A 27,735-nucleotide genomic window follows, 5' to 3' on the forward strand; every position below is an offset into this window, starting at 1 on the left:
ACTGTTACATTGATAATATGCTATAATATTAAATTAGGTCCTTTTTACCGCATACAGATCTGAACATTGTTTTTATTGTTTCTTGAAATCTTTCCTCTGAAGTCAAAATTATCATTTTATAAATTACATCATGGAAACCAAGAAATGTCATTCAATTTCAGACCCTGCTTATCCCAATTGCAGTCTTACTATGTGGAAAAAAAGGCAGTCCTGTCAGCATTGCTAAAACTGAATAGCCATCACTGGACAGGATGGAAAGTCCATTGCACAGTGCATATACACAAATGTTGAGCCACCAATCAGCCATTAAAGCTGAAATTAGAGAAGACCCACAGGGATATTAGAAATATGTGCCAAATCTATATAAGCAGCGACCAAGCAAAGAGCTGTGAGGAGCAGGGCTGATCACCATGCTATCATGCCACCCAACTGATGAAAACAACATGATAAAAAACAGAAACAATCTAGTTTTCTAAAAAGTAACTACACATAATAAATGATTCTTAGTGATTCATATTTCAGCATTATCATCTCTCCTAATGGTGGGGTGCAGATATCTGATGCATGCATTAAATCATCAGAGCATATATTCAGTATAATGCAATAGCCTGTAAAAATTGCAAAATACAGAACATATCCTGCATCAAGACTGCATGGACAGGTCATGAAGTTTATTCCTTAATTCATCTCTCTGTATGATTTTCATCATCCAGTTACAGATAGTGAGAAACCAAAGGCTTAGTCAGAAGCACTGGGTGCCTTAAGGAACTGACCCTGAATGGGACACCAGTGCATTACAAGGCATACTTCTATTCTCACATTTAAAAAAGCCAAGTAACTTAATGAACGTGTCTACAGGAAGTGTGAAGAAACTAAAGAAGTCTGTGAAGTATTAAGATACCATATTTCAGATCTGAAATTGCACATTTTCATCATTTTAGTATATTTTTTTTATTTACTAGTAATTGAGTTGTGCCGTGATTAGCATTTCTCTCTTGCAGCTCTGGGAATTTGGACTCAATTCCCAGATAAATCATTCCCTGTGTTGAGCCCTCTTGTCTCAGAGAATTTTCTTCTGGGTCTTTGATTTTAAATTAATTAAGTATTCCAAATTGTGTCCCATTCAGGGCTGACTATGCATCGACTCTCATTCGATTAGCTCACTGTTTCTTTATATTTGGAATGATGGTTTTCACATCTGATGTGCTTACTATTCCATTGTGGTGTCATTTAATTTATTTAAAAAGGAACATTATGTAGTATTTTATATCAAAGGGACTTATGCCTTCTGAACATTTTGTTTGCTGATTCTTTGTTGTTTGTTATATATTATGCAAACAGATATGTGAGTCCCAATTGTTCACATAAAGTGTTTGCTTCCTTTAGGACTTGGTGGGTATGGGGGGTATGGGGGTATCCCGCATTGACAGATCAGCCGTTAATATGAACAGTAGCTGTGGCCTAAACAAAATCTAGTGTAACTGAAATTATTTAACTAATCTCTGAAATTTTATTTTGTTTTTTAGTTTTACGGTAAGTTTTATATTATAAATGGTACAGCTAATAGGGAGGATTTTATGTTGCACTTAACCAGTTTTTTATATTTAGATAGATAGATAGATAGATAGATAGATAGATAGATAGATAGATAGATAGATAGATAGATAGATAGATAGATAGATAGATAGATAGATAGATACGACTTCGAGCTTCTTAGACACAGCAGCATCATATTGGTGGCTTCTTTTCCATTAAGTGGAAAAAGCACACATAGAATGTCCTTGATGGCTTCTTCAAAACTAGTGGAGTCAAGTGGACCTCCTTGACGATGGATGAAGATTAAAATGCTGCTCAGTTCCATTCTGATCAGTGCAATGTCTTGAAAGAGATGCATTCCTAATATTGATCTTCTTTATTTTACTTTTCAAATTACTGTTGTTAACTTTAAGGGAGCAAATGATACAGGACATTTCTTGTCTTCTTGCTGGTTCATGCTGCATAGCCTTGACTTGGAAAAGCTTGAACTACAAGTGCAGACATGAGATTAACAAAATAAAAGCAGAGAATAAGTGCAAGAAACCTTCACATCCCAACCTATAAAGAAAGAGCAAACCCCATAAGTCAGATTCAGGCTCACAGGAGTTGCCATTAACACAATTTCACATACTTGTTATAAAGTTGTTTTATGTTAATTTTTTTCTGAGCTACTCTGTGTTTTCATTAATGTTATTTCTTTGGTTTGGGTATGAAACACAGAGAATATAAAACACTGTAATATTTTTTGTTGCAGATGAATATTTAATAATGTTAAAATAATTTTGAGTAATTCCAGATGCCATCTTAGTTTCTCATGGGTTCATTTTGTAACATTTTGTTGTAGTTGTATAAGGCAGTGTACCAGATATGCGCAGGACGTGGCGTCTGTGGTGTGATGGGATAAAAGGTCAGCACTCTCAATAACTTTGTGTCAAAACTCTGTTAAAAGCTGTTTAGGTAGTGTATTTGGATTACATTTTGACTTTCACTACAGTTTTTTTGACATTCTGGTTATAATCCCTGCTTTGTTTTTTGATTAAAGTCTTTTCTCCTGGTCAGTAGTCGCTCATATCAAGCAGAACAATTCTGTAAAAACAATATTTTTCTAGATAAAAAATTACATTGAGCATAATATGGAAATTGGAAAAAAATTCTTAAAAAGACAACATTGAAGGTTGTTAAATTACTGAGGTAAGGGGCTGTGCTCCACAGGCCCTTAGTGTTGAACTGCCACTGCTTTCATTATAAAAAAAAAAAATAAGTGAATGTGGAGTGGCACAGCCTGGAATGGGAAGGGTATAAATAAATCACAAAAAAGGAAGGGCACAGAAAAATTTCCTTGATCAGTCACTGCCTGAATTGAGAGGGAAGTGACGTTTTGTGAACATTGACCTTTGTGTTCCAAACTAAGGTTTTATAACTTATTTTTCTTGTTTTGTAACCATACATTGTTACACAGTTACTAATAAAGGTGGGTACGTCTACCACTCTCATCATTAGTCTATGGCTGGCTGCAGACTATAGTACTATAAAAGGTACATACTGGACAAAGCAGTCACAATGCTAGAACCCTATAAACACGGTGACTCAAATTGAACCATTTGAGGGTTGTGAAGGTTACAGCATATCTGGGTAAGACTGAGCGTAAGACAAGAACAAGCTCTTCAAAAAATCCAGTCCATCATAGGGCCCATTCACCCATACACTCACTCACATAGGACCTGTTAAGAATCTCTAATTATCTTAATCTTTGGGCATGTGGGTGGAAAACCAGAGCACCTGACATAGATATGGACAGAATGTACAGATTCCACACAGACAACAGCTGATAGTGGTGGATCTGTGAGGTAGCAGCACTAACCGCTGTTGCCACCATTCTACCAACATGTAACCATTTAAATGACTAGTAATAGAGAGACATCTACTATTTGATCAGAAGAGCCATCTAGCAGTTTGCACCCAGAAAATCAAAAAATCCAGGATGCAACATTTTTTAAATGAATAAACCCTGAAGGAGGGAAATGTATTTTGGAACAAACAAAGGTTGAAGTTCAGATGACTTACAGACTGCCCTACACCCCCTGGTCTATCTGTGGTCAGGCCAGTCCCAAAATGATCCCCAATATGCCACTCTAAACCAGTGCTGTACTTATATCCATGACACATCCTTTAAAGTTCTGTTTTGTAAGACTGCTGTGAAATTGACTGATGCCTTCTCTTCTTTAAAGTGTTCCTCCAGGTGTTTGAAAAATGTATAAGGCCCTAAGGGAAGGTAGTCCAGAGACTGTGTGAGAACTGGATCACTGTATCATTTGGCCTATCGGGGGAAAAAAAAAGATTCATGAATTTGATAGATATCTTTGAGGCAAAGAATGATGGTTCAAATCTAAAATGTTATTTCTTTTTATCTTTACATTTACAGTTCAGAACTGCAATCAAACCTTACATGGTCCCAATGGGACGATAGAAAGCCCAGGATTTCCATATGGCTACCCAAACTATGCCAACTGCACATGGACTATTCTGACACAAGATCACAATCGCATCCAACTTGTGTTTCAGTCGTTTGCATTAGAAGAAGATTTTGACATTCTGTCTGTTTATGATGGGCAGCCACAGCAAGGGAATTTAAGAACCAGGTGAGCCATCCCTCTTTTTCATTACTTTCAGAGTTCCATGTAACTCCCTCAAAGAATGACATCATTGTTAACATTTGGGTGATCTGGAGTAATTATAATTTTCTAGTTGTCCTAGTTTCATGGCAGTGTTTGGCTTTTCTAGGATTTTTTTGTACTGTAGTTAGTTTATAAGAACTGCTTTGGATAAGAAAGGAGCAGCTTTCAGACTTTTTATCAAGGCCAACTGGCTATTAGCAGCATAATTCAGTTAACTTACAAAACCCTGCAATCTTCCTGTCTATTTATATATTACTTCAAGAAGCGGAGGATGAGAGGGGGACCTGAAAACTGCATCACTGGTATTATTTTTACTTGCATGGAAGCCATCTGTTGGGCATTCTAGGGAAATGTAAAATCAACCTCTGCAGACAGCTTTAGGAGAGCAAAGGAACAACATGCCTGTGCTCAGCCATCTTGTGCAACTTATTATCCTATTAGATGTATTCACATTTACGGTGAAGGCTAAAATACACACATGTGAATGGTTCACTGTCTGCACTAACAGCACAGTTATTATTAAATTCTTTCAAAGCTTATTAGTACTACTATTTGAATTTTAGAGGGAACACTACTGTTTGCATATGTTTTTTGTGTTAATTAAAACTTTTCAAATTACAGAGTAGGTTGCTTGGCGGTACAGCAGCAGCAGGAGACTACATTGAAATCCTGATCTGGGCTCTGTATACATGTGGCTCAAACCCATCCCAATTTGTATTGATATAATGAAAGAGGAATACAGTAAAAGGAAACCAACAATAATAAATGATTTTTGGGCTATGTAAGAACAAAAACAAAATCCCCACCCAGCAGAGATGGCTAATTACATAGAAATACTATAAGAGAGAGAAAAATAAAAAGGGTCAATAGGTAAACTTGCACACACACACACACACACACACACCACCGGAATTCAAGGTAAAGAAAGGTAGAAAAAAAAAACAAGGAACAGTGGATAGGAGAAACTGCCTCATGGAGCAACCCTCAAATTTCAAGAAAGAAAATATTGTAGAATGAAGACTTCCAGATTGCAGGAGAGAGAGAAAGACAGGAGATTTCCAGCGAGATGCTAAAAACAATTCAGCTGCAATGGTTGCAGTTATTAAAAGCCTCTGATGGGACCAAGGAAAGGAAAGTGAGGAAAGAGCAGAAAGGTCTAGGAGGAGAAGAACTTGAGGGCACAATGAAATGGGGAAAGAAAGCATCATAGAGAGGGATTAAGACACATAGTGCCAGAGAGCCGCTGCCAGAGGACATTCCCAGAGCATGTGGAGAAAAATGCCAGGAACTTTAAGAACACAAAGATGACATTGGGGAAGTAATTCTAGTCCAATCAAATAACGCCTCTAGGGAGTAGGGTTCAGTCTATGAATACATGTAAATTGTGTGTGCTGGTGTTTAGGGTTTTTAGAGAAATTTTTGATATTTAGAAAGATGGTTTGCCAACACAACACAGACGTTATGGAAAGGTCTGTCTGCCAATTACACATTATTTGTAGAGTTTTGAGGGAAGCTTTGCGGAGAATGAAGTGGAGACCAGATACCGGTTTGGACTTATGTGAAATGAATGGAGCAAATGAGCACAAGGGATGAATTGGAAGAGAGGAAGAGAGGGGAACAAAACATGCCATGAGCACAGACCTAAGCTGCAAACAGAAAAAGTAGGAAGATGAAAGGATATCATTCCTAGTTCAAACAGAAAGGAACTTTCCCAGCCCTGGCTCATTAAACATACATTATCTCCCAGTACAGATATTCACAGAGCAAGAGTTTACAAACACATGAGTCTTTCTTAAACAAATGAAAAGAGTCTGAATTGAGGTTTGGTGTCACACAGAGGTGGTAAAACAAGATGCCAATTACTAGCAGGTCTGAGCATAGGACCCTATGAGTATGTTCATACACAAGGGTGCTGATCCACTGACTATTTAATAGGTAAGCATCAAGGATTTGAAGTAAATTCTTGCTGCTACAGTAAACCAGAATTGTGACCTGAAAGAGGATTAATATGCATCTGTCTTGGCTGGTTGAACAAGATGCTTTGCTGCATTTTGTATCATCTGTAATGACTTGACAGCACATACAGGTACCGCTACAAGTAAGGAGTCACAATAATCCATATGTGACCAAAGCCTGAACAAGAAGTTGTGTTGCATTCTCCATCAGATATGACCTGATCTTCCAGGTGCTGTTCACTAGCAGACCTGAGCAGACGAGAAGCATAGGACCTCACAAGTGTCTCCATATGTATATGTGCTTAGCCATTGACTACCCTGTAGGCAAACACCAAGGATTTGAACTTAGTATGTACTGCTACAGGGACCAATGCAGCAACCTGAAAAGAGGAGTGACATGTGACATGTGCCCATCAAAGTCAGTTGACCACAAGACATGCCACTGCATTTTAAATAATCTGCAGCATCTTGGTAGCACAAGCAGGTACTCCTGCCAGTAATCTAGACTTGACAAGATCAAAGCCTTTGCCAGCAGTTGTGCTGTATACTCTTGTCAGATATGCCTTGATCTTGCAAGATGTTATAAAGAGCAAATCTGCAAGACTGAGATAAGTCGGTGAAAGATAGCTGGTCATAGATCATCACCCCAAGGTGGCGTAATGACTTGGCAGGTGTTAGTGATAATGAGCCGAGCTGATCAGAGAAGCAGTGTTGAAAAGATGGGGTGGCTGGGATAACATGGAGGTCTGCCTTTGCCTGGTTACAATGAGCAAGTACAGCAAATGATAAGTGGATGAATGGATATTGCAGTACCCTTTATTGCCTTTGATATTAATCTGTACTTTAATGGCATGTTCGTCTAGTACCACGGTGGAACAGAGGATCTTTCACCTGAAAGGAAAACACAACAGTTGACTTTTTACAGCTTTTTTGCTCCATGATTCTTTGATTTGTGAAAAGGGAGAATAGTACAACATTGCAGGTGGAGGGATAGCAACATTTAATATATTGATATGTGGACTGATAACTCCTTCAGCCACATCTGTCTGCTGCCAGTATACCAACATTCTTCATGATGTTGGTATACATCCATTCATCCATCCATCCATTTTCCAACCCGCTGAATCCGAACACTGGGTCACGGGGGTCTGCTGGAGCCAATCCCAGCCAACACAGGGCACAAGGCAGGAACCAATCCTGGCCAGGGTGCCAACCCACCGCAGTGTTGGTATACAGTATGTTACAAATATAAACAAACAGAGAGTCATCTTTTCATTGTAAATTAATGAAAATTATACAGCACAATTATTGGTCTTGCAATGGTAAGTGCCACTGCTTTGTGAATTCATTCTGGATTTGAATCCTTTGCCCAGTGGGTGTCTGTGTGCAGTTTACATGTTTTCCCTGTGTCTCTGTGGCTGTTTCTCTCACATCTCAAAAGGTGAGTATGTTTAGTTCATTGTTGGTACTAAATGAGCCTTCTGAGTGGGTGTGTGCGTGTGTGATTGGGCTATGTGTGATTGACTGGCATCCAGGGTTAGTTTCTGCCTTGTGGCTGATTCTGCTGAAATCTTGATTGGATTTAGTTGAAATTAAGTGGATTTGAAAATATTATTTTATATAATTTACAGTTTTGTTATCCTTACAAGCATTTTCTTAACTTACGATGTCCATAGAGAATTGTGGTAAGCCAAAGTCTATGCCAGTATAAAGTGCACAAGAAAATACCTGCATCAGTGACTGTGTAGATTATGAGAGCAACTGTTAAAAAGGATATTGGGAAAGCTAAAGGGAAATTTGGAGATAACCGTTACACAGTGCAAAACATGACCCAAAGTAGCTCCCTGTGCATTTTAATAGTAAAAGAACAACAAAGGAGGGGTGAGATGTATTAGGAACAGAAGGAAAGTACTAAAATACACAGGCAGTGAGATTATAAATGCTATAATATAAAAATTTTCTTAGGATTTCACATTTGAAGAAGTCAATAACTTATTAATAATTACAAGGAACTACTAAGGAGGTCCTTAGTGATTTGGAATTTGTTGAGAGAGAAAGAAATGCTATTTGGAATATACAAAAAGAAATTTAAGAAATTGCTAGGCAACATATATTCTTAAGATTAATGAGTACATATGTGAACCCTTGATGGATATTTCTCAAAATTCACTGCGCATAGGGGAAATTCCTACCAATTAGAAGATAACAAATGTTGTCATATTATATAAAAAAAAAATGTCATCACGTTGAACCTAGTAACAATCTCAGTAAGCTATGTAAGCTAAAGGTGCCTCACATGGAAAATTAATGGATTTGATTATTAAGGAATAGATTGAGCAACACATGTCAAGAACACAGGTTTAGTATGGAAGATTATTTATGACAAAATGAAATGCAAGTCAACGTGTTAACTACATTGCAATGCAATGTGTATGCAAATGCTGCATTTCATTTTGGAACAGCTTTATCGTATCATTATTAAAAACATGTCAACCAAATGATTGATTTTGTTTCCCTACGGCACGTAATTTTCAGGTCCGTTTACTATGCAATACAAAAGTGTATCGCATTTTAATTCTTGTCCATAGATCACATGTTTAAAGTAAAAGCAAAGCAAATATATTGCATTTCACTTAGTGTTGGTGCAGAGTGTATAAACATTTCGATTCAGTACTGTGCATCAATCATATCAAAATTGAATGTAATCAAATGACCAATCAGTGTCAAAAGTTAGAGCAACATTTGGGCAGCGAGGCTACCACTTCTAAAACCATAAGTTTCACTAATGAGAAGTGATTAACTGAAATGGTGAGAAGCAAGTTTCAGGTCTCACTGTAAAAGGTTTTCTCTTATATTAAGTTGTCTATTATATGTGTCATGCATTCCTAATGTTATATTGTTCCATTCTTCTTCTGGTAATCCAGACCACTACGCCAAGACGTTTATCAATTGCCGGTACTGTCTTCCTCATCTGCAGGTATTTACAAACCATATTTAGGGGAATGTTGGTGTATGAACACCCCGGCTGATGATCTACATAATCTCATGCTCAGCTCTTTGACACTTTAGCTCTTAAATATGTTCTAAGGATGTCACTACAGCAGTTGGAATGTCTTCTCCTGTTGCTGCTTCTGTTATACTGGCCCTTTCCAGCAACTAGTTGACAGCGAAGTGAATGAAATCATTGTTTACATTGCCAGCTTCCACATGCGCATTGAGACAGCAAATCCCCTGCCTTATCAGCTCCCCATTCTCCAGTTTTAGTGCTGAGTGAACACACCCTTGATTGGAACACCTCTTACCCGAACTGTTGATTTTCCTTGTCGCACCTTTTGACTCTGATTGGTCATTAGATTACATTCAGTTTTGGCATGATTAATGTATGATCTGGAATCAAAATGCAATACATTTGCTTTGCTTTAAGTTACAACACACAGTCTATTGACAAGAATTAAAATACAATATGCCTTTATATTGCATTTTAAAAGGGCACTAATATTTTGTCCAATAGTGAAAAGCAATCGATCATTTGACTGATATGTTTTTAACTACCCAGTAAAACTATGACCAAATGAATTGCACCACGTGTATACGTATTGCATTGCAATGTAGTTAACACATTGAACCGCTTTATTTTTCTCACAAATGATCTTCCATAGATAGTTTAGTGTTTCACTAATACGAATGAATTCTAAGAGAAAGGAACAACAGCATGTGATCTGAGATGCGCATATGATATTACTTACACTGATTTTCAAAAGACTTTTGGTAAGATTTTACAGGAGAGGCTAGTGCTTAAACTGAAAGAGGCAGGAGTTTAAGATGCAGTATACAGATTGAAGCATTATTGGTTTAAACCAGAAAGCAAATGATTATGATGCAAGGCACTTCTTCAGAATTAGGTACTATTAAAACTGGAAGTTAGCGCTAGGGCTGTTGCATTTTTTAAATACTAGGGGGCTTCACCCCCTGCTTGCTTTGCTCGCCAACCTATCCCAGCCTGCGCTATGCGCCAGCCACTTCGCGTCTTTGTCGCTCACATATGTGGATTTCACTTTCACCAAAAAGCAAATCTTTTAATTCTCGCGGATACGACTCTTCTTTGGGAAGAAACACTACTTTTCCCTGATGGCAACACGAATTAGACAACAACTCTACGACTTTAAATCTAGTTTAAATCCGAACAATATATTTGATCTCATTTCACTGCTCCATTATTTCACCAAGAAATAATTTCCATTTGTTTGTGCTAATGTGATCTTTACCATCAGTTTTTTGGAGACTTTCGAATTGTAGTACTTTCATTATCTCTAACCTGCTCTGCATGTGTATCATACCAATGTTTTTGAATTCGTTACAACGTTTTACTTTGTCATCTACTCTTTCTCTTTTATTTCCGGCCACGGGCATGGTTAAATCTCTTGGCACAAAGTCTTATCTCACGGGTTTAAGAAAATATCTCTCTGAAAAAGGTATGTCTCATCCCAGGCTGAAAAATCTTGTCTCATCCCAGGATTTTTTTATATAATAGAGAGGCATAAAATGTCTTGATAAGAATGTAAATAAAAAGCTGATTAGGCACACAAATAATGTAAAATCAGCTGAATCGTTACAGAGTGACATGGTCAGCATACAGGTTTGGGCAGATTTCTGCCAGATGAAATTTAATGTAATTAAACGAAAAGTATTATATACAAGAAGAAAAAATATTACATTTGAATGTAGCATAAGACGTTGATATATTACACCTTATTAGAAGGAGTCTAATATGATGTTAGGTGATACAGCCTGATGTATAAAGAATAAGTTCTATGTAACTCACTAATGAGACCTCATATGGAGTACAGTGTGCTGTTTTTGTCTATATATTACAAGAAATTACATAGCAGGACAAGGAAAGAGTGACTGGGTTGATTCCAGGACTGACAGGTATGGAGAGATTGAAGAAGCTCTTTTTTTTAGTTTAAGTGAAAAGCGATTAACAGGTGACATGACTAAAAGGGATTTAGTATCCGAGATGGTATTTTAAAATTAAGCTCATCAAGGAGGTAACGGGGATAGAGATGGAAAGAGTTGAATTTCACAAAAACACGAGAATGTTCTTTGACACACAGACAACCCTGAACATACGAAATAGGTTACCAAGTAGTGTGGTGTACAGCAGTACTTAAAGGACCTTCAGAAATGCCTTGATGTAATTTTTGAAGACATTAGGTGAATGAGAATCATAAGCTTTTTTAGGCTGAATGGTCTGTTTTCATCAAAATTGTTCTGTTGCTCAGTAATGTTTGGTACAAAGCATTAGCCGACCATGGATGGTAACCCTACACATTTCTGGATATGGTGGGAGGGCAAAACACCAAGAGTAAACTGCCTTGATGTAATGAGGATGTGTAAATTCCAAGCAGTCATGAGTACAGATGGATGTACTGTGGAGTCCTGTTTCCTGGCGCACTGCCACCATTAACCACTGTTGCCTGTGCCTCTCCAGGTCTATAATGCAAACTTTATTAAAAATGTTGAATAATATACAGGTATCGTAAATTAGACAGACTGTTTTCAAGACTTACCTTTATTATATACAAGAAAGTAGAACGAATGTATTCTTTTTTGAGCACAGTTACTTGAAGACAATGAGATTTTCTTCATTGCTTGTACCCTAACAGCAGGTATCATGGGAATTTTCGCAACTGGATCACTTTGCTATTTTCTTTTCCAGTCTGTTTTTTGAGCATTCTTTATTAATCTTCCTGTTTTGGTATCCAAGGATGATGTCTGTAGGCCATTTATCAGGGCTGAGACAGCGAACCTGCAGGGCATTATGTTGGAAGTGAGAAGACTGCTCCTACTTCATTCTTTCATTTCATTCTATCTTGTCCATTCATTCATCTGAAATTTCCCATTTGGGGTCTCCAGGGAAGCAGGAAGCAGCAACTAATCTTGTCTGTAGCATGCATGAAGCCGGCTGTCGCCCTATGGAATAGTGACCTGGACAGCACTTTTTTTTTAATTAAAATGACTAATCCAACCACTGTAGCACATGCACTTTTTCAGTTTAATTAGTGTTTCAGTCAATCATCACATTTTACTCATTAAGATATCAAGTTTTGAAGACAAATATTGGAATCTAACACCACCAATTTTCATTAGTGTAATTAGGAGTAGGTGGCACTTCAATAAGAGGATTGACATAATAAACATTAAACACAAGACACCCACACACCTCCCCAAAGTGGCAATTCCCAATTCTCAACTCTTATGTAATCTCAATGCCAGTGATGGTGCTAACAACTCAGTGTGTATCAAACCACAGGTGCCTGAAATGACAGCAAAGAAAGGAAACATTAAAGAGTAGCTAGAAGTGACAAGATAAAAACTACAGTGCTGGAGTCTGTTTCATGGGTTTCTGCCTATGAATGTTATACATAGTAAGTCCAGCAGCAGCAGTTTTCCAATATTGGATTGGTATATGGGATGCCTTGTTAATACATGACACAGATAACTCCAGGTGTATCACATTATAAAATGAAGACAGCCAATTTCTTAGAGTGATTAATTTGGGAGTCGTTCAAATAATATTTTACCAGCTCTTGGGCTCAAGCAGATTAACTTATAGTGATGCATAAAAAAGGAGAATTAAGAGTGGCCAAGTAGAATCAGATTTTGAATACAATGACTGCTAATATTATAGAAAGTTAGCTAGGAATTAACAACCAGAAAGCCAGAACGTACTATGAGACATCACATAAAGGTAGAGATGACACTGAGGAGAAAGATGAAAATCCATTATATATAATACTAGTGGTCCCCTGTGGCTCCACCCATGTAGAAGTAAAACAGAGCAAACTTTATTAATCAATAAAAAAAATTTTAAAAAAGTAATTCTGGCAAGCGGAAGGTAGGTACGCTGCAACGTCAAACGTTGGCACTGTATCTGATTGTGTTCAGCTCTGATGGGAGAGCGGGGAGAAAAGCACATGACCGTGATATCTCTGGCAATCAGCAGCTACACTCTAACACACAAGTAGCTCTGATCTCTCTCTCTCAACAATGTCAAACATTACTCCTTAACAATCTGTAAATAATAATGTCTGTTGAACAAAGAGGTATTACTAGGTAAGAGGAGCCAAGGTATGCTCCAACATGTGGCGACAGGTAAACTGACTTGAACGGAGGCTGGTGCGTGAGTGAGGAGGGCCTTGCTCCCCTACCCTTGGCCCACAGCCTCTCTCTCAGATTCATGCAAGTGAACTATGATACTTAGCGTGATGAGAGATGTCACAAAATCAACCAGAATGTTCAAGCAAATTATGGATTTTATTAGATTACTTTATTTTATATATATAATGTATAAATAGGTATAAGGAGTAATATATAACCTATGTACATATTAGATTTTGCAAACTGATTTGGGTTGTCAGTTTACAGAAAGATCCTACAACCACTGATTAATTAAAGGAAGGGGTTTATAAAAGGACTTAAACAACAAAGAACAGAAATGGGCTTCATGAGAGGATATATAGGTGAGGGTGAAGATGTCAAGATATAATGCATCTTTAAAGCTGAGCAAAGTTGCAGTTAGAGGAAAGACGTGCCAATGACCAAACTGGTCACCAAGGGTGCCAGTACTGATCTGTGCCCAGGCAGGAAAAGTACTGGTGTGCCAACCAGCAAGACAGAACTTTTAAATTAGGGTGCATGTGTATACCATTTATCTGGGGGACTGATATCTGATATCTCAAATTGCATCAAATTTTAACAATGTATGCTCAGACTGGTCTTAGGCTGATCTTATATGTGTTAATTTTCAGGTTGAAATTGTCTGAAAATTAGTACAGTCCAAACATTCAGAATCACCTGGCAATTTCATAGTGTAAATTTTAGGTACATTTGGTGTAAAAATAACACCTTTACACCCACTTGACCTATTCAGGAAAGCCAGGGGCTGAAGCCTATCCTGTGAGTATGGACAGCTGCCTGTCAGGTTCAGGGGAATGTTTACAATGCTTCTCTTTGCTTTTAAAACATTAAATAATCAGGTTCCTCCGTATATCGCAGATCTCCACACCCAACATTTTTCCTCTGGGGTACTTAGATCATCTTCCCAATCTCTTTTACCGGTGCCATGTTTTTGCCTCATAAGAAAAGGGGATCAAGCTTTTTTCAGTGGCTGCTTCAAAACTCTGAAAAGCTTTAGCTTAGAACGTCTTCCATGGTCCTGACATTTAAATCCTCTTTAAATACACACCTTTTTCCCAGGTTTATGGAGACACAGAGTCATGTTTTGCTATGGTTTAGCTAGGGAGTCATTATGTTTTTATGCTTTGGGATTTAGAGACCAATTTTGTACTGTCTTTGTTAATTTTAGTCTTAATTTGGGTTTTGTGTCGCAGTTTTATTTCTGATTGAATATGCTGCTCACTTTGGTGCAGACAGTGTTTAAATATGATTTATAATTAAGTTTAATTTGATTTGAAATTTGAAATTCACATAGGCAATGACTTGGTGTGAGATTCAACTCATGATGATGCTGGTAATGTGAGGCACCAGTGCTAACCATTGTGCCATCGTTCCAAGAATGTTTGATATAAGCATACACAGTTTTCTAATTTTCAAAGATTCACCATCAGGCACAGATGCAGTTTCTATGAAAAGTATTTGCTCCCTTTGAAGTTTTCACATTTTATTGTTATACACTATTGAAATACAATGGATTTAATTTAGCATTTTTAATACTGATCAACAGAAAAACAGTACTCTTTCATGTCAACGTGAAAAAAGATCTCTTCAATTCTCAATTAATTGCAAATATAAAACACAAAATAATTGATCGCCTAAGTTTTTAACCCGACGCTAAGTCATAACTGCTGCCAATTGGTTTTAGAAGTCACATAATGAGTTCAGTTGAGATCACCTGTCTGGGGTTTCAATTCATTGTAGTCTACATGCCCTTGTTTCTGGAGTCAGTATCATGGGCTAACCTATACAAAGAAGACAAAAGAACAGTCCAAACTACTGTGTGAAAAAGTTCCTGAAAGGTTCCAGTAGGAGGATAAGATTCAAGAAAATATCCAAGATACTGAATACCCTTTGGAATTCAGTTAAATCAACCATTAAGAAATGGAAAGAGTATGACACAGCTGTAAATCTGCCTTTGTATAAGGAAAAAGACTAGCTAGGGTGGTCACCAAGAGACTTTTGATAACTCCAAGCCACACGACTAACACTGGAGAGACTATGCATAAAGCAGCTGCTTCCTGAGTGCTTCACCATAAACACCTTCATGGGAGAGTGACAAAGAGAAAGCCACTGGTAAACAAAAAAATGCTTATGGAGTTTGCAAGAAGCAACAAGGTAGACTTAGAAGTCAGATTTAAGGAGGTTCCATGGTCTGTTGAGACCAAAATTGAGATTTTTGGTCAATAGGCTAGACTGAATAAGCCAAACATTTCACCATCCCTACCATGATGTGCTGATAGCTACATAATGTTTCTCTGTTGCAGTGCTGGAAGGCTTGTGAGGGTAACGGGTTAAATGAATGCTGCAAAACACAGGGTAATCCTGGTAGAAAACCTGATGCAGTCTGCAAGGACCCTGGGCCTTAGGAGAAGATTTGTTTTCCAGCACGACAACAACCGCAAACATAAATTCAAAGCTACACAGGAATAGTTTAAAAAAAACGTCAATGTCCTGGAGAGGCCGAGTCAGAGTCCAGATCTTCATCCAATCAATGTGTGGCAGTACGTAAAAAACGCTGTTCACTCATGCAGTCCTTGCAGTCTAAAAAACTTTGAGCAGTTTTGGGGAAAAACACAGTGTCTAGTTGTGCAAAACCGAGAGAGACCTGTGTACACAGACTAAAGGCTGACATGGCAGCCATTTACTAAATACTGACTTGAAGGATTGTACATACTTATGATTAATAAATTTAGACCACTTGGCAGAGATGTTTTCACATTGACATTAAAGAGTCTTTTCTGCAGATTTTTGTCAAAAAAGCCAAATTAAATCCATGTGATTCAATGCTGTATATTAATAAAATGTAATAACTTCCAAGGGGGTAAATACTCTTTGTAGACACTGCATGTTAAAGAAAATGAATTATAAATAATAAAACATTCTTTAATTGAGCCTCTAATGAGTTTTGTTTTTGCTCAAACGGTTTGCCGTTTTTGCTTTTCTTGTTGACTGTCTTGAGCAATGAATGTCTTTGAAAAAAATAGCATAAATCATCGTCTGCTGTAATTTCCCTCACCCACTGCAAATGGTTTTCTTGGCTAAATGGTCATCAGCTCAGATTTCTCACTTTTTTTTTGTCTGGCTCCTCCTGACTCACCAGAAGATACAAGATACAGTTTGACTTGTGTCTATGTCTGCTAATGCAACATGTTTAGATATTTGAGGTGCCCCCCACTATTTTTGGCCCTCCAGACCCAACCACCCCTCCTTTTTGGCCTTGTTTGGACCCTATTCTGTTCAGGAAATACATCCTTATGATAAATAGTAAGCAGTGTCTTCAGTAAAAATTATCAGAAGGATTTGAAGTTTTGCATGGCACATCAACCGAGCCCAGGTGTTCTCCCCCTAATGGAATACTAGGGGTCAAAGTTACTTCTTTTTATAAAATTTGATTTATTACAGGTAGTCTTAGCACTCTAAAAGACATTCCCAGAAGGTTAAACATTTAAACTGAAGCACACATATTTTAGCATTGCAAATATGTGATGTAACAATTCTTGTTTATTATGTACCTCATGAAGTAAATCATGACATTTCTTAGTAACACCCCAAATTAGGGTGGCATATGCTAATTTAGATTTTTTGCTCTTTAAATGCACTTTTTTGGAACTTGGACCTAATCTATGTAATTCTTGCACTACAAAGGTCCTTTTCATCTTATTTTGTATATACTTAGTGTCTATTAAGGAGAAGTTCCCACAGACAACTTGTATTCCCAAATTTTCAAAAAAATGAATTTTAGGATTGAAATAACATAAAAGTGAATAAAAAGTAACATAAAAGTGAATAGATAAGTATAAAGGCAGTATAAGCTTTCCATCAACACTGGAGTGCTGGGAATGCGCTAAATACTAATTACTTTCATCTGTGTCCCAAAGTAAAAGCATACTGTATTAGGAGGAAGGATAACATGAAGATTACTTTAAAAATATAACTTGATGTTATGATAGAGATTTCTTGTAATAAACAAGTCAAAAATAAAATTTTAGTTAAGAGATTTCTGAACTTGGATGCCTTATGTGTGTGTGTATGTCTTGGGTCTTTCCAAACTGGAGATTGCTTGCTCTAGTTCGAAGAATTGGCATTGCTAAGTTGGCCTGTATATGCACATGGGAGTGTGTGTGTTTGCCCTATGATGGACTGCCACCCTGTCCCAGTGTTCCTCCTGCCTTGTACCTGATGACTGCTGGGATAGGCTTCAGGTGTTCCACAGCTCTACCTGGATCAGCAGATTAAGAGAATGGTAATGAATGGATGGTGCCTTTGCTGTGGCAGTTAAATGCTCCTTCTGTGTTTACATGGATTTGCTTCACGGACTCTGCTTTCTTTCCATTGTCATTGGTTGTGTTATTAGGTGTATTGACAATGCAAAATTTTCTCGATATAAGTGTTTGTTCCCGACAGTGCACTGCTACAGACCACTGCAGTAGGCTCCATCTCCCTGTGATGATTTATTTGGAAATGTTGCTTCTAAAAATAAATGGATGGCAATGCTTTTACCATGGAAATAATACTTGGCAGTTTAAAGGTGCATATAGATTTAGGCAGATGTGCTTAATACAGTGCTTACCAGTTAATCTCCTAGAGAATATGATAAGTGGACCAATGCCGATTGTGAGAAACTGACAGTTACACTGAGGGAGTTTGACTGAAATGTCCACTCAGAGCTCTCATTATTTTCTCTTTTGAAAATGCTAAACTGTCTGGGTAGAAAGTGAGGAAAACAACAAAACAAAAGAAGGCTTATTGTCTGTTGATCCCTTATTGCTGCCTAATCTTCTGTATGTGCTCAACAATACAAGGAATATGTTTTCAGTAAATTACACTTAGCTCTGCAAAGCAAAATGTTACCATGAAGCCTCTTCCAACCCACGGCTTTCTAATTATCTTCTTATCTGCGTCTGTCAGTCTCAGATTATTCCTTTATGATTTGGCTTATATGCGACTAATAACCCAGAAAGTTCCCTTGCAGACATTAGACAGTAAAGAATTTTTTTTCTCACCATTTGTTAATCTGTGGGTTTCAGGGGAGCCAGTGTATTGAATAAAAGGGATAGTTGGAGGTTGCTGAATGACAAATAAGCAAGAGACAAATCAAGAGATATTTTCGCCAGAGCAATCTTTATTTCACACTTTAGTATGAATTCATTTACACATTATTAGCACCCCCAAAGAACACTAATAGCAATGCATTGCAAAGACAGTTTTGCAAGCAGTGCATTCCAAAAAAGGAAGCTAATTGTAGTTTCTCTCAAAGGACAGTGCATCATTGTCTTGTAGAAAGGATGTAGAAAAAAAAGTTTGTTTTTAAAAAGTTGAACAATAATGCCTTGTAAAGGAATTGATGGTGTGATACCTTTAGTGGGCCAACTGGGAGATCCTGATAAGATATGGCATGACTGAGATCATTTTAATCAGCAACATAAAATGGTCTTCTTCACACTTTTGCTCTTGTATACTAATCTTACAGTTAAAATGGAAAACAAAACTCACTCCCAATAACATTAAAGGTGTTTGGAAGGGACTGGGAATAATTACCGTACTCAAGCAATCCAGGGTTCAGGTACTAGAAGGGAATGCGAACACCTTGAACTAACTTTTTAATAGATTTTCTTTCCATCCTGAAACAAAAACTCCTACAACTTCAACTAGTATGGCCAGTGATGACTACACCTCTGACTGTCCACTATCTTGAAAGACCAAATGAGGCGATGACGGAGGAGGTGACATACAGGAAAAACTGTGAGACAAGATTAAGTTAGTCCTCAAGTATTTAGGATCTGTATTGGCCAGCTTAGTGATATACACTGTTACCTGTTTAGTCTGTCAATAAGGCTCCATAAATTGCTGCTGTTGTAAAAAACATCCTATATTGTTCCAGAGAAGGCAAACCCCTATTCGCCTGTAGACTACAGGCCAGCCACCTTATGTCCCACATCATGAAGACTTTCGTGAGGCTGGTCATGCACTTTATGTGTCCTCTTGTGAAAGATCACCTGGATCCACGACAGTTTGCCTGTCAGACAAAGATTGGAGTAGAAGATGCAATTAGCCATCTGCTCCACAAGGCTTATTCCAATCTGAGCAAAGCTGGCAGCACTGTGAGGATTGTGTTGATGTTTTGATTTCTCCAGTTCTTTCAATACCATCCAGCAGTTCCTGTTAAGAGGTAAGCTCAGAGATATGCAGGTGGATGAGGTTATGGTGTTCTGGATAATGGACTAGCTTTTGGGCAGACTGCAATTTGAGTGGCTGAAGGAATGCGCTTCTGATATAGATGTGAGGAACACAGGAGCACCACAAGGAAAAGTCCCGTCTTCTTTTCACTTCATTCTGTATACCTCAGACTATAAATATAACATCTGGTCATGTCACTTGTAGATCTGCATGATGAATCTGCGCTTATGGGTGTATTAATAAGGGGGATAAGACTGAGTAGAGAAGTCAGGTGGACAGCTATTTTTCTTGGTGCAGAAAGAGTTGTCTGCATCTCATCATCAGCAAAATCAAGGTACTGGTTATTGACTTTTGCTCCACCGAAGAGCTTTTATGTCCAGTCACTAATCAAGGAATTGATGCAAGTACTTTGGGGTCCACATCAGTAACGAGCTGGACTGGTCTTGTAACACAGACAAAATATATAAGGCAGGGCAGAGCAGACTTTTTATAGTCTACAACTCTGTGATGTCCATTATGATTTTCTACACTGTGGTGTGCTGGGCTGGTAACGTCACTTCAGGAGAAGTCTGCTGAACAACAAGTTGACTAAGAAGGTAGACATAGTTATGGAATGCAATCTGAACTCACTGGAGGTAGTAGTTGGAAGAGAATGAAAGCAGTACTGAGTGCCATTATGAACAATTCTTTATATTCTCTCTATGACCAAATAGCATTAAGTAGTTTCAGTTACTGAATTATTCAGCAGAAGAGTGTCAAGAAACGCTACTGGTGCTGGTTTCATACCAATGGCAATACGTCTTGTCACAAACACGAGACAGAGTCATATAAAGGTTTGGGGCATCCAGCCGTATAATTGGTTTCCCGGCTGCGAAGTTGCTTATCTTGATACAGCACTGATGTGCACAAAACCGAGTCCAAAACAGAACTAAGGGAATAGGGAAAAGGTGGAGGCTTTTAAAGGGGAAGACAGGAAGTGAAGTCAAAGGGGTCGGGCTCATGTAGGTCTTCTGTCATTGGTGCGAGCCCGGATGTGACATCACAGGGGCCAGAGCCGGCAAGGTCTCCTTCCATTGGCTCGGTCCCGGAAGTGACGTCAAGAGAACCAGGTGGAATCTCTCATGAATGGTCTGCAGGCAAGGGAGAAAGAGAGTCAGTGCACTATGCCACATCCCAGTATGTCTCGGAACTGTCCTTACTCAAGCCCTTTAGCTGCCTCCCATGTGCTGTGTGTGACAGTCTTTATGATGCTTCACTGCAATTGATCTTTTATCTTTAGTCAAGTCAGATGTGTCCTTGTTTTTTGCAATTCTCATGTGTATTTAAGAGTAGTTGTTTTGGAATAATATTTCTTGAGCTTCTGAAAGAGCTAAATGCCCCCTTTGGGACAAATAAAATTTGATCTATCTATGTCCTCATAGCTAATTTATTAATTTTAGCTCTTTTAGTTAACTATAACAATACATTTTGTTTATTGTGCCTTTTCCAGGGTTAAACACTTCACAAATACAACTGAGGCGCAGGTCAGGTAGAAATTGAGCCAGCATCCTTCTGAATTGAAGTTCAGTGCTTTAGCTTTTGCACTTATGGTTGTACACATGCACAAAAAATGCTAGTCTAGAAATCTTGACAGTTATGAAAGCATTGACTGAAATTATATTGCAATATAATTGCAATTAAAGAATTTTATCATATCTTTGATACAATTAAAGCATATAATTCTGTAAAATTAAGAAAAAAATAGGGTCACAAAAATGATGGATGATTGATTGCGCCTTTCTTTAAACTAGGAATGACTTTAACCCCGCTTGGATAATCAGGACACGCACCCACACACCCAACATTCTAATCATAATTTTTCAGATGCTGCCAAGGTCATTTTCTATTTATCCTCCCTGCTCAGGAAACATGGATAGACATGGCAGAACGGATGTAATTATCATCAGAACAGATTTGACCCCCAGGATAAATAATAATTTATGCCATCTCATTACTTGACCTTTATACATTAGCTATTTGATTCTTGACAGAGTTGATTCATTCTTCACATTGACTGGTTTTTAATATTAAAAAAAAAACTGTTCCTCATAATTTTTCTGCAAACTAGAGATGCCCTGTGGAAAATTGTGCAACAGGAGTTGCCTACTGTGAAATTGCATCTCTGCAAGACATGGTAAGCAGTAGGACATAAGGACCACCTTAACAGTTGGACAGCGCAGCTGCCCACTTTTCAGTTTACATAGGGAGACAGTTGGGTGGCTGCAAGAATTGCTTCAGGTTACACACACACACACACACACAGACACACAGAAAATGAGTGGAGTGATTTATTTGTTTGTTCTCAATGAAGTGGTTCACAATAGGACAGTGGACTGGTGACTGTGGTGAAAAATGACTTGGCCTTCCAGCTGTTTATATGCACACCCTGTTGAGTAACCTCACTGAAGGAATGATTTATTAATGTGGATTTATTTTTTAGTATGAAGCTGAAGTCTGAGGTTGAAAGCTTTAGTATAGCTGACTGTAGAATGATGAACAGTGAACGCTAGTTCAGATTTTCTTGAAGTAGATTTACTGATTAGTTTCAGTTTTTGTCAGAAGCTAGACTGAAATTCCAGACCATAGTTTATTTGGCTCAGCTGCTTTCTATTTGGTCATGTTACAAAGTGTGGAAGTGACTGGCTTTTTCAATAGTAAGTAGTACTCCTATCTAATTAGCTGTCAGCTTTTGCATATCCTGTTTGGGAAATACATAAACAACTTAATTTTTCAAAGATAGTACACTACAGTCCCTACATGGCCATCATGATGTTGTCCAAGAGTTCAACCCCTAGTTATGTAGCGATCAATTCACCTTACTTTGCACATCCATTTACCCAGTAGTAATTGTAATTTCCTTGTCTTTTCCTAATGCCTGTGCATTATACCCACACCAGATTATAATCCTATTTCCTCATGAGGAAGGAACGCTTGTTCCTTTAACAATTAAGACCACTGGATGTTTGCTATGGATGATTTCACTTTTAGGCAGCTCAAGTGCTGCTGTCTTACAGGTGTAGAGAACTGTGTCTAATTCCCGGTCTGGCCAACATGTGTATGGAAATTAGCAGACATTTCTTGTGATTGTTTTTTCCAGGAATACTGTGGATTTGGGTGTGTGCCCTAAAATGGGCTTGCATCCCATCTGGGATAGCTTTCTATCGTATACCTATTACTGTTAGGACTGGGTGTAGTTCCCCAAAATCCTCTAAAGGAAAAAGTGAATGGTGGAAACAATATAACCTGGACAAACTGAGGCTGTCTGTCTGTCATTCACTAACCATATATTAGATAAACCACTACTAGAAAATTAGTGGCTGGAATAATGTATCTTGCCTTTCAGGTTCCAGCCAATGTTCATTTTCTTTCTATGTTGCACTTATCAACCTTAATAAATTAGGAAAAATGATACTAAGACAACTAAAAAAAAACAATAACATTTTAGGACTCATTTATGTTACAAGTTCTCCAGACTTTTGCAAAGATAGTGATGTTCTACTTAGCACCATTGAACTGATATTCTGGTTAGGTGGGTGGTCTATCAAATACTCTCTTAACTTAAATCAAAGCTATCCCTTTCTCCATGGTGAGCTTGTCAGCCCTTTATCCGAGAAGGATTTTCCTTGCTTATGTGAGTATATATGGATCATTTTCTTAATGATACTCCCTTTAGACCTTCTCATCAAGATTAACCCTATTAGTCATGTGAAGTTCTGAATGATAGAACTTCAGAATTCACATTTGAATTTAAGCCCTTCCTCAGCTAAAACGTTACACTTACTAATTCAAATCATTCTCAAGTAAAGGCTACTATTTGATAACACTGTACAAAAAGAGAAGGTGTTTGGAAAAGCCTTGAAGTAGAGTTGGTAGTTGAGGCATTTCACAGAAGTGGCTTATCCGGAACATCCTCTGAAATTGTACTGAACGCAGTCTACTGTGGTATACCACATATTGCTTGAATGACTTATGGAGAGGTGGCTGTCCTCCATGACGAGCTGGAATCTGTTGTCACAAAAAGAGAACTATGATATTCCCTACTCAGGTTGTACCTGTGTCCTATTATGTGTGAATCATATGGTGTAAAAATATTTATAAGCATTTTTTTAATTCATTAGATTTTAATCCCCTTTAGTGCTTGAAAAACTTGCATTTTATATCTAGTTATATGGTGCCTCAACTGTTTCTTTGCATCAGAAGCTGTATACATATGAGTGTGCTAACAGTGTATGTTTTTTGTTTTTTCCCCACTGGTGTCAACACAGAATATACAAAGATCAAACAGTGTACCATTCTGATATTTCTGCATAGACTTTGTCAAACATGAGAGAGGCAACTGCACAGAATTTTGTAATCTTCTATATGGGGAGTTGCCAACTGAGACCTTTGGCTTGGGTCCCAGATAAGAGCTGAAAAGCGCATTTTTTTGCCTATTTTATTCATTCCACTTGGGAATTAACTGTTACAGCTAACATGTATTTCTGTTACTTTGGATGTGAACCTGGAAGCGGGAAAATAATAAATAGGCCTTTCAGGTAGATGAAAGGGAAGCAAATATGGGCTTTTTAAGTTAAGGCAGTACTGTGATTACATTGTAAAGCACTGTGCTCCTCTAATTTTGAAGCAAATCCACTAGGTAATTTCTTATTCCTATCCCCTGATACATCATACAACAAATGCATACATAGAAATGTAACATGTTTCTGTTGGGTGTGCTGGAGATATGCTAAGTGTAATAATTCAACAGAAGAATATGGAGCTTCTAGCCTCTGTGACCTCTAGCAACCCTGATCCGGTTACTGTATGTCAGATAATTGCAACTTAAAAATGTAGTATTAAGTAGTGGCTGCCTTTAGATTTGTATTGTAAATAATGAGGATGTTTTGCTGGGAACAGAAGCCAATGTATTGATTTTTGCTAATCTTAATTTTATTTGCTATGTTATGCTGCCATGCACACTTACAGTACATACTTTAATAATTGATGTATTAATAGGCAGCTTAAATGACATCAAGTGCTTTTTAGAATAGTACTTGTAAGAAGCCTATTTATTGTCCTTTCTTTTTACTGGTTGAAGCTTAGCTATGCTTCAAAATGCTCAGTGCAAGTAAACTGGGTTCGTATAGAACAGCTCGTATTGTTCAGGCTTTTGTTTGGCACAATCTTTCCACAACGCACAAGGCAGCATTTTTTAATCTTTTAGTAATATAAGTAGATTACTCACAGAGCACTGTGTTTTATTCTTATTCATATACATTTCTGCTTTGAGAAATTGCTTAAAATATAAAAGATTTGCTTTCTTTATATCACAAGGAGAATTGTGCTTGAGTGGAAACAGATCGTGCCAACAAGCTTGATCGGAGTTGGCGTTGAAGTCACAACAGAGAGCTGCAGTAGGAAGCAAGGAAGTTAAAGACTTTTGACTATGAATTCCTGCCTGAAGAGATGTATTTATTCATTTTGAATGTCTCCTTGTTAAATTATAGCCTAAACCTGACATTTCAAAGACAGATTTTATTTGTTCATAATATGTATAACCACTCCAGAGAATCTGAGAAGTTGAGAGCTCTTTAGTTTAGGTGTTGCAAAAATGCAGCTATTAGCTGTTTACTATTATGTAACAAGTCCTTAACAAAAGCTTCTTTTGGTCTTAATAACACATATAAAACATCTCTGTGCAGCGTGGAAGATTGGCGTGATGGTAAAAGTACGTGTTAATATGAAGAATTCCGCGGTCTTATACTATATATGTAACATCAAGAGAAATGGATCTCAGTTAAGGCACTTCAGACCACTCCAAAGTGAAGTTTTGTTAGTAAACTGCAAAAAATAAAATGTAAGTGACAAGTATTTATATCATGACATTAAATCTTATTTTCCTGATTATAAGAATTATTGATCTATCAAAAAATGTATATTTACAATTATTTAGCTTGCTTTAAGAAATCTTGTCAAGTAAATGCTGCTTACCTCATTGGCAGATTTTTTTGCTAAATAAAAGCAAAACAACTCCCTTTTAAAGATTTTTTTTGTCTAGTTTTTACGTGTGCATTTTTTGCAGTGGTCACATTGCAGAGATGAACAAACACTTTACTGATTCTCTGTAAGTGTTATGAAGACCCAAAGATGTGCTTCTTAAGGACTTGTTATGGAGAAGTAAATGAGAAATAGATGCAAAATGACGTAAACTGTTACCCAAAAATTTTAGCCCAATTTGATATTTTATTCCTTATTTATGCAGTCCATGTCTGCGTCGGTTTCCTCCGGGTACTCCAGTTTCCTCCCACGGTCCAAAGACATACAGGTTAGGTGCATTGACGATTCTACATTGTACCTTGTGTGTGCTTGGTATGTGTGTGTGTGTATACGCACCCTGTGGTGGGCTGGCGCCCTGCCTGGGGTTTGTTTCCTGCCTTGTGCCCTGTGTTGGCTGGGATTGGCTCCAACAGACCCCCATGTAACTGTAGTTAGGATATAGCGGGTTGGATAATGGATGGATATTTATACAGTACTAGCCATCCCCCGCGGCTTTGCCCACGTAGAAGTGAAACAGGACAGTGAGGAGGGTCCCGCCTGGCTTCCTACTCTTGATGTCACACTTTCCCCTCCCCTCTGCCTGCCGCCTCTGTCTCGGACTTGCGTGAATATATCGCTCCTGCAAGCGAACTATGATTCTTAGCGTGATGAGAAAAGTCGCAAAATCAACCGGAATGTTCAAGTAAATTCTAGAAAACAGCCCGCTCTAAATCCACCAAGTAGTTCTCTCGTTCACTAACTAAGTGGATATAAGATACACCCCGAGGCTGGCGCGTGAGTGAGGAGGGTCCTGTCCCTCTCCCCTCGGCCAGCGGTGTCCCTCTTGGATTTGGGCAAATAGATCAGTAATGCAAGTGAACTATGATACTTAGTGCGATGAGAGAGGTCACCAAATCAACCGGGATATTCATGCAAATTACAGATCTAAATCCGTTAAGTAGTTCTCTCGTGAAAAACAGACAGACATATAGGCATTGGATTTTATATACAGATAGATAAGGCTAACTGAGTTCCCAGAGGGCTTTAGTGGCTGCAAGTTTTTTATAAACTATTAACCAATTATAACTGCTAAAGTTTTATTCACTTGCATTTTAATATTCACTTTTTTTCTATATCCAGCAGCTAATGAGATGGATAACATGTCAACAGATGATCAGCTAACTCAAGGTTTCTAGAGGTGCACCATTTTTTCTGTAATTAGATGGCATTTCTTGCTGTTAATGAAATGTGTTATTTTAAACCAAGACTCCTTAGTGGTCTCATTGTGCTACATCAGACATATAGAAAATGGCTGATTTCCTTTTGTTTGAGAGCACCATGAACATGTTTTGTGTGTATGAACAGACTGGCATTTCTCAGACTTGAATTTTCGTTTCAAATATTTTATAGAGACAGATTGTAGGGTGGACACACAGGTGCAAATAGGCCCTAGTTAGCTGGTCACCTGTTGCCTTACTTTCCATCTCTTTGTTGTTTAGCTGCTGGAAACAGTTAAAGTTTCTGAATTTTAAAAAGCAACTTAATAAGCAAACAGTAACTAACATAAAAGAAGTATGTTTTATTAGCAGCAGTAATTTGTTGCTAATTAAGAATGTGGTTGGAATGAAAACCTGCAGCTACGGTGGCTCTTTAGGATCTCAGTCTGACACGTGTGATCTAAGGTCTTCTGAAAAGAATGTTATTGATTCTTCACCCATTGTAATAATTGTCTGGTAATATTTATCAGACCTAGACTCAACTTTTTGGTGTATGTCTTGTTCATTTGTTCATTCATTCACTCACTCTCTGGTTTTCTGCCTAAAGGCAGGATCAATGCATCTTCTTTCTCAAGTACTCACTTAAAATAACGTACAAACCTGTTCCTTTTATATTATTTAACAAAGTTGTTCTTTGCTTGCTGTCTTGGTCTCTTTCATTCTAATCTGCCCTCCAGCTCTTCTCTCACCAGATTGTTCTTGTTTAGAATGTGCTCAGAACGGCTCTTTCTTTGAACTACCACGCACAAGACACATTTATTTCTCTTATACTGTAGTTATGTCATCTCTCTTCTTCCTTACTAAATCTTAATTTATCACACT

At 37.9% G+C, this 27,735-nt stretch overlaps 1 protein-coding gene across 1 annotated transcript in view; it reads left to right on the forward strand.

Moving 5' to 3' along the window:
• csmd2 (CUB and Sushi multiple domains 2) overlaps nt 1-27,735 on the forward strand; it is a 967,861-nt gene that overhangs the window by 138,249 nt on the left and 801,877 nt on the right. Inside the window, exon 2 of the mRNA XM_039739491.1 lies at nt 3,959-4,175. Coding sequence (XP_039595425.1) covers nt 3,959-4,175 — 217 coding nt within the window. The remainder of the gene's footprint in view (nt 1-3,958; nt 4,176-27,735) is intronic.

The sequence above is a fragment of the Polypterus senegalus genome, chromosome 17 (assembly GCF_016835505.1).
Source record: "Polypterus senegalus isolate Bchr_013 chromosome 17, ASM1683550v1, whole genome shotgun sequence".
Classification (NCBI taxonomy): Eukaryota; Metazoa; Chordata; class Cladistia; order Polypteriformes; family Polypteridae; genus Polypterus; species Polypterus senegalus.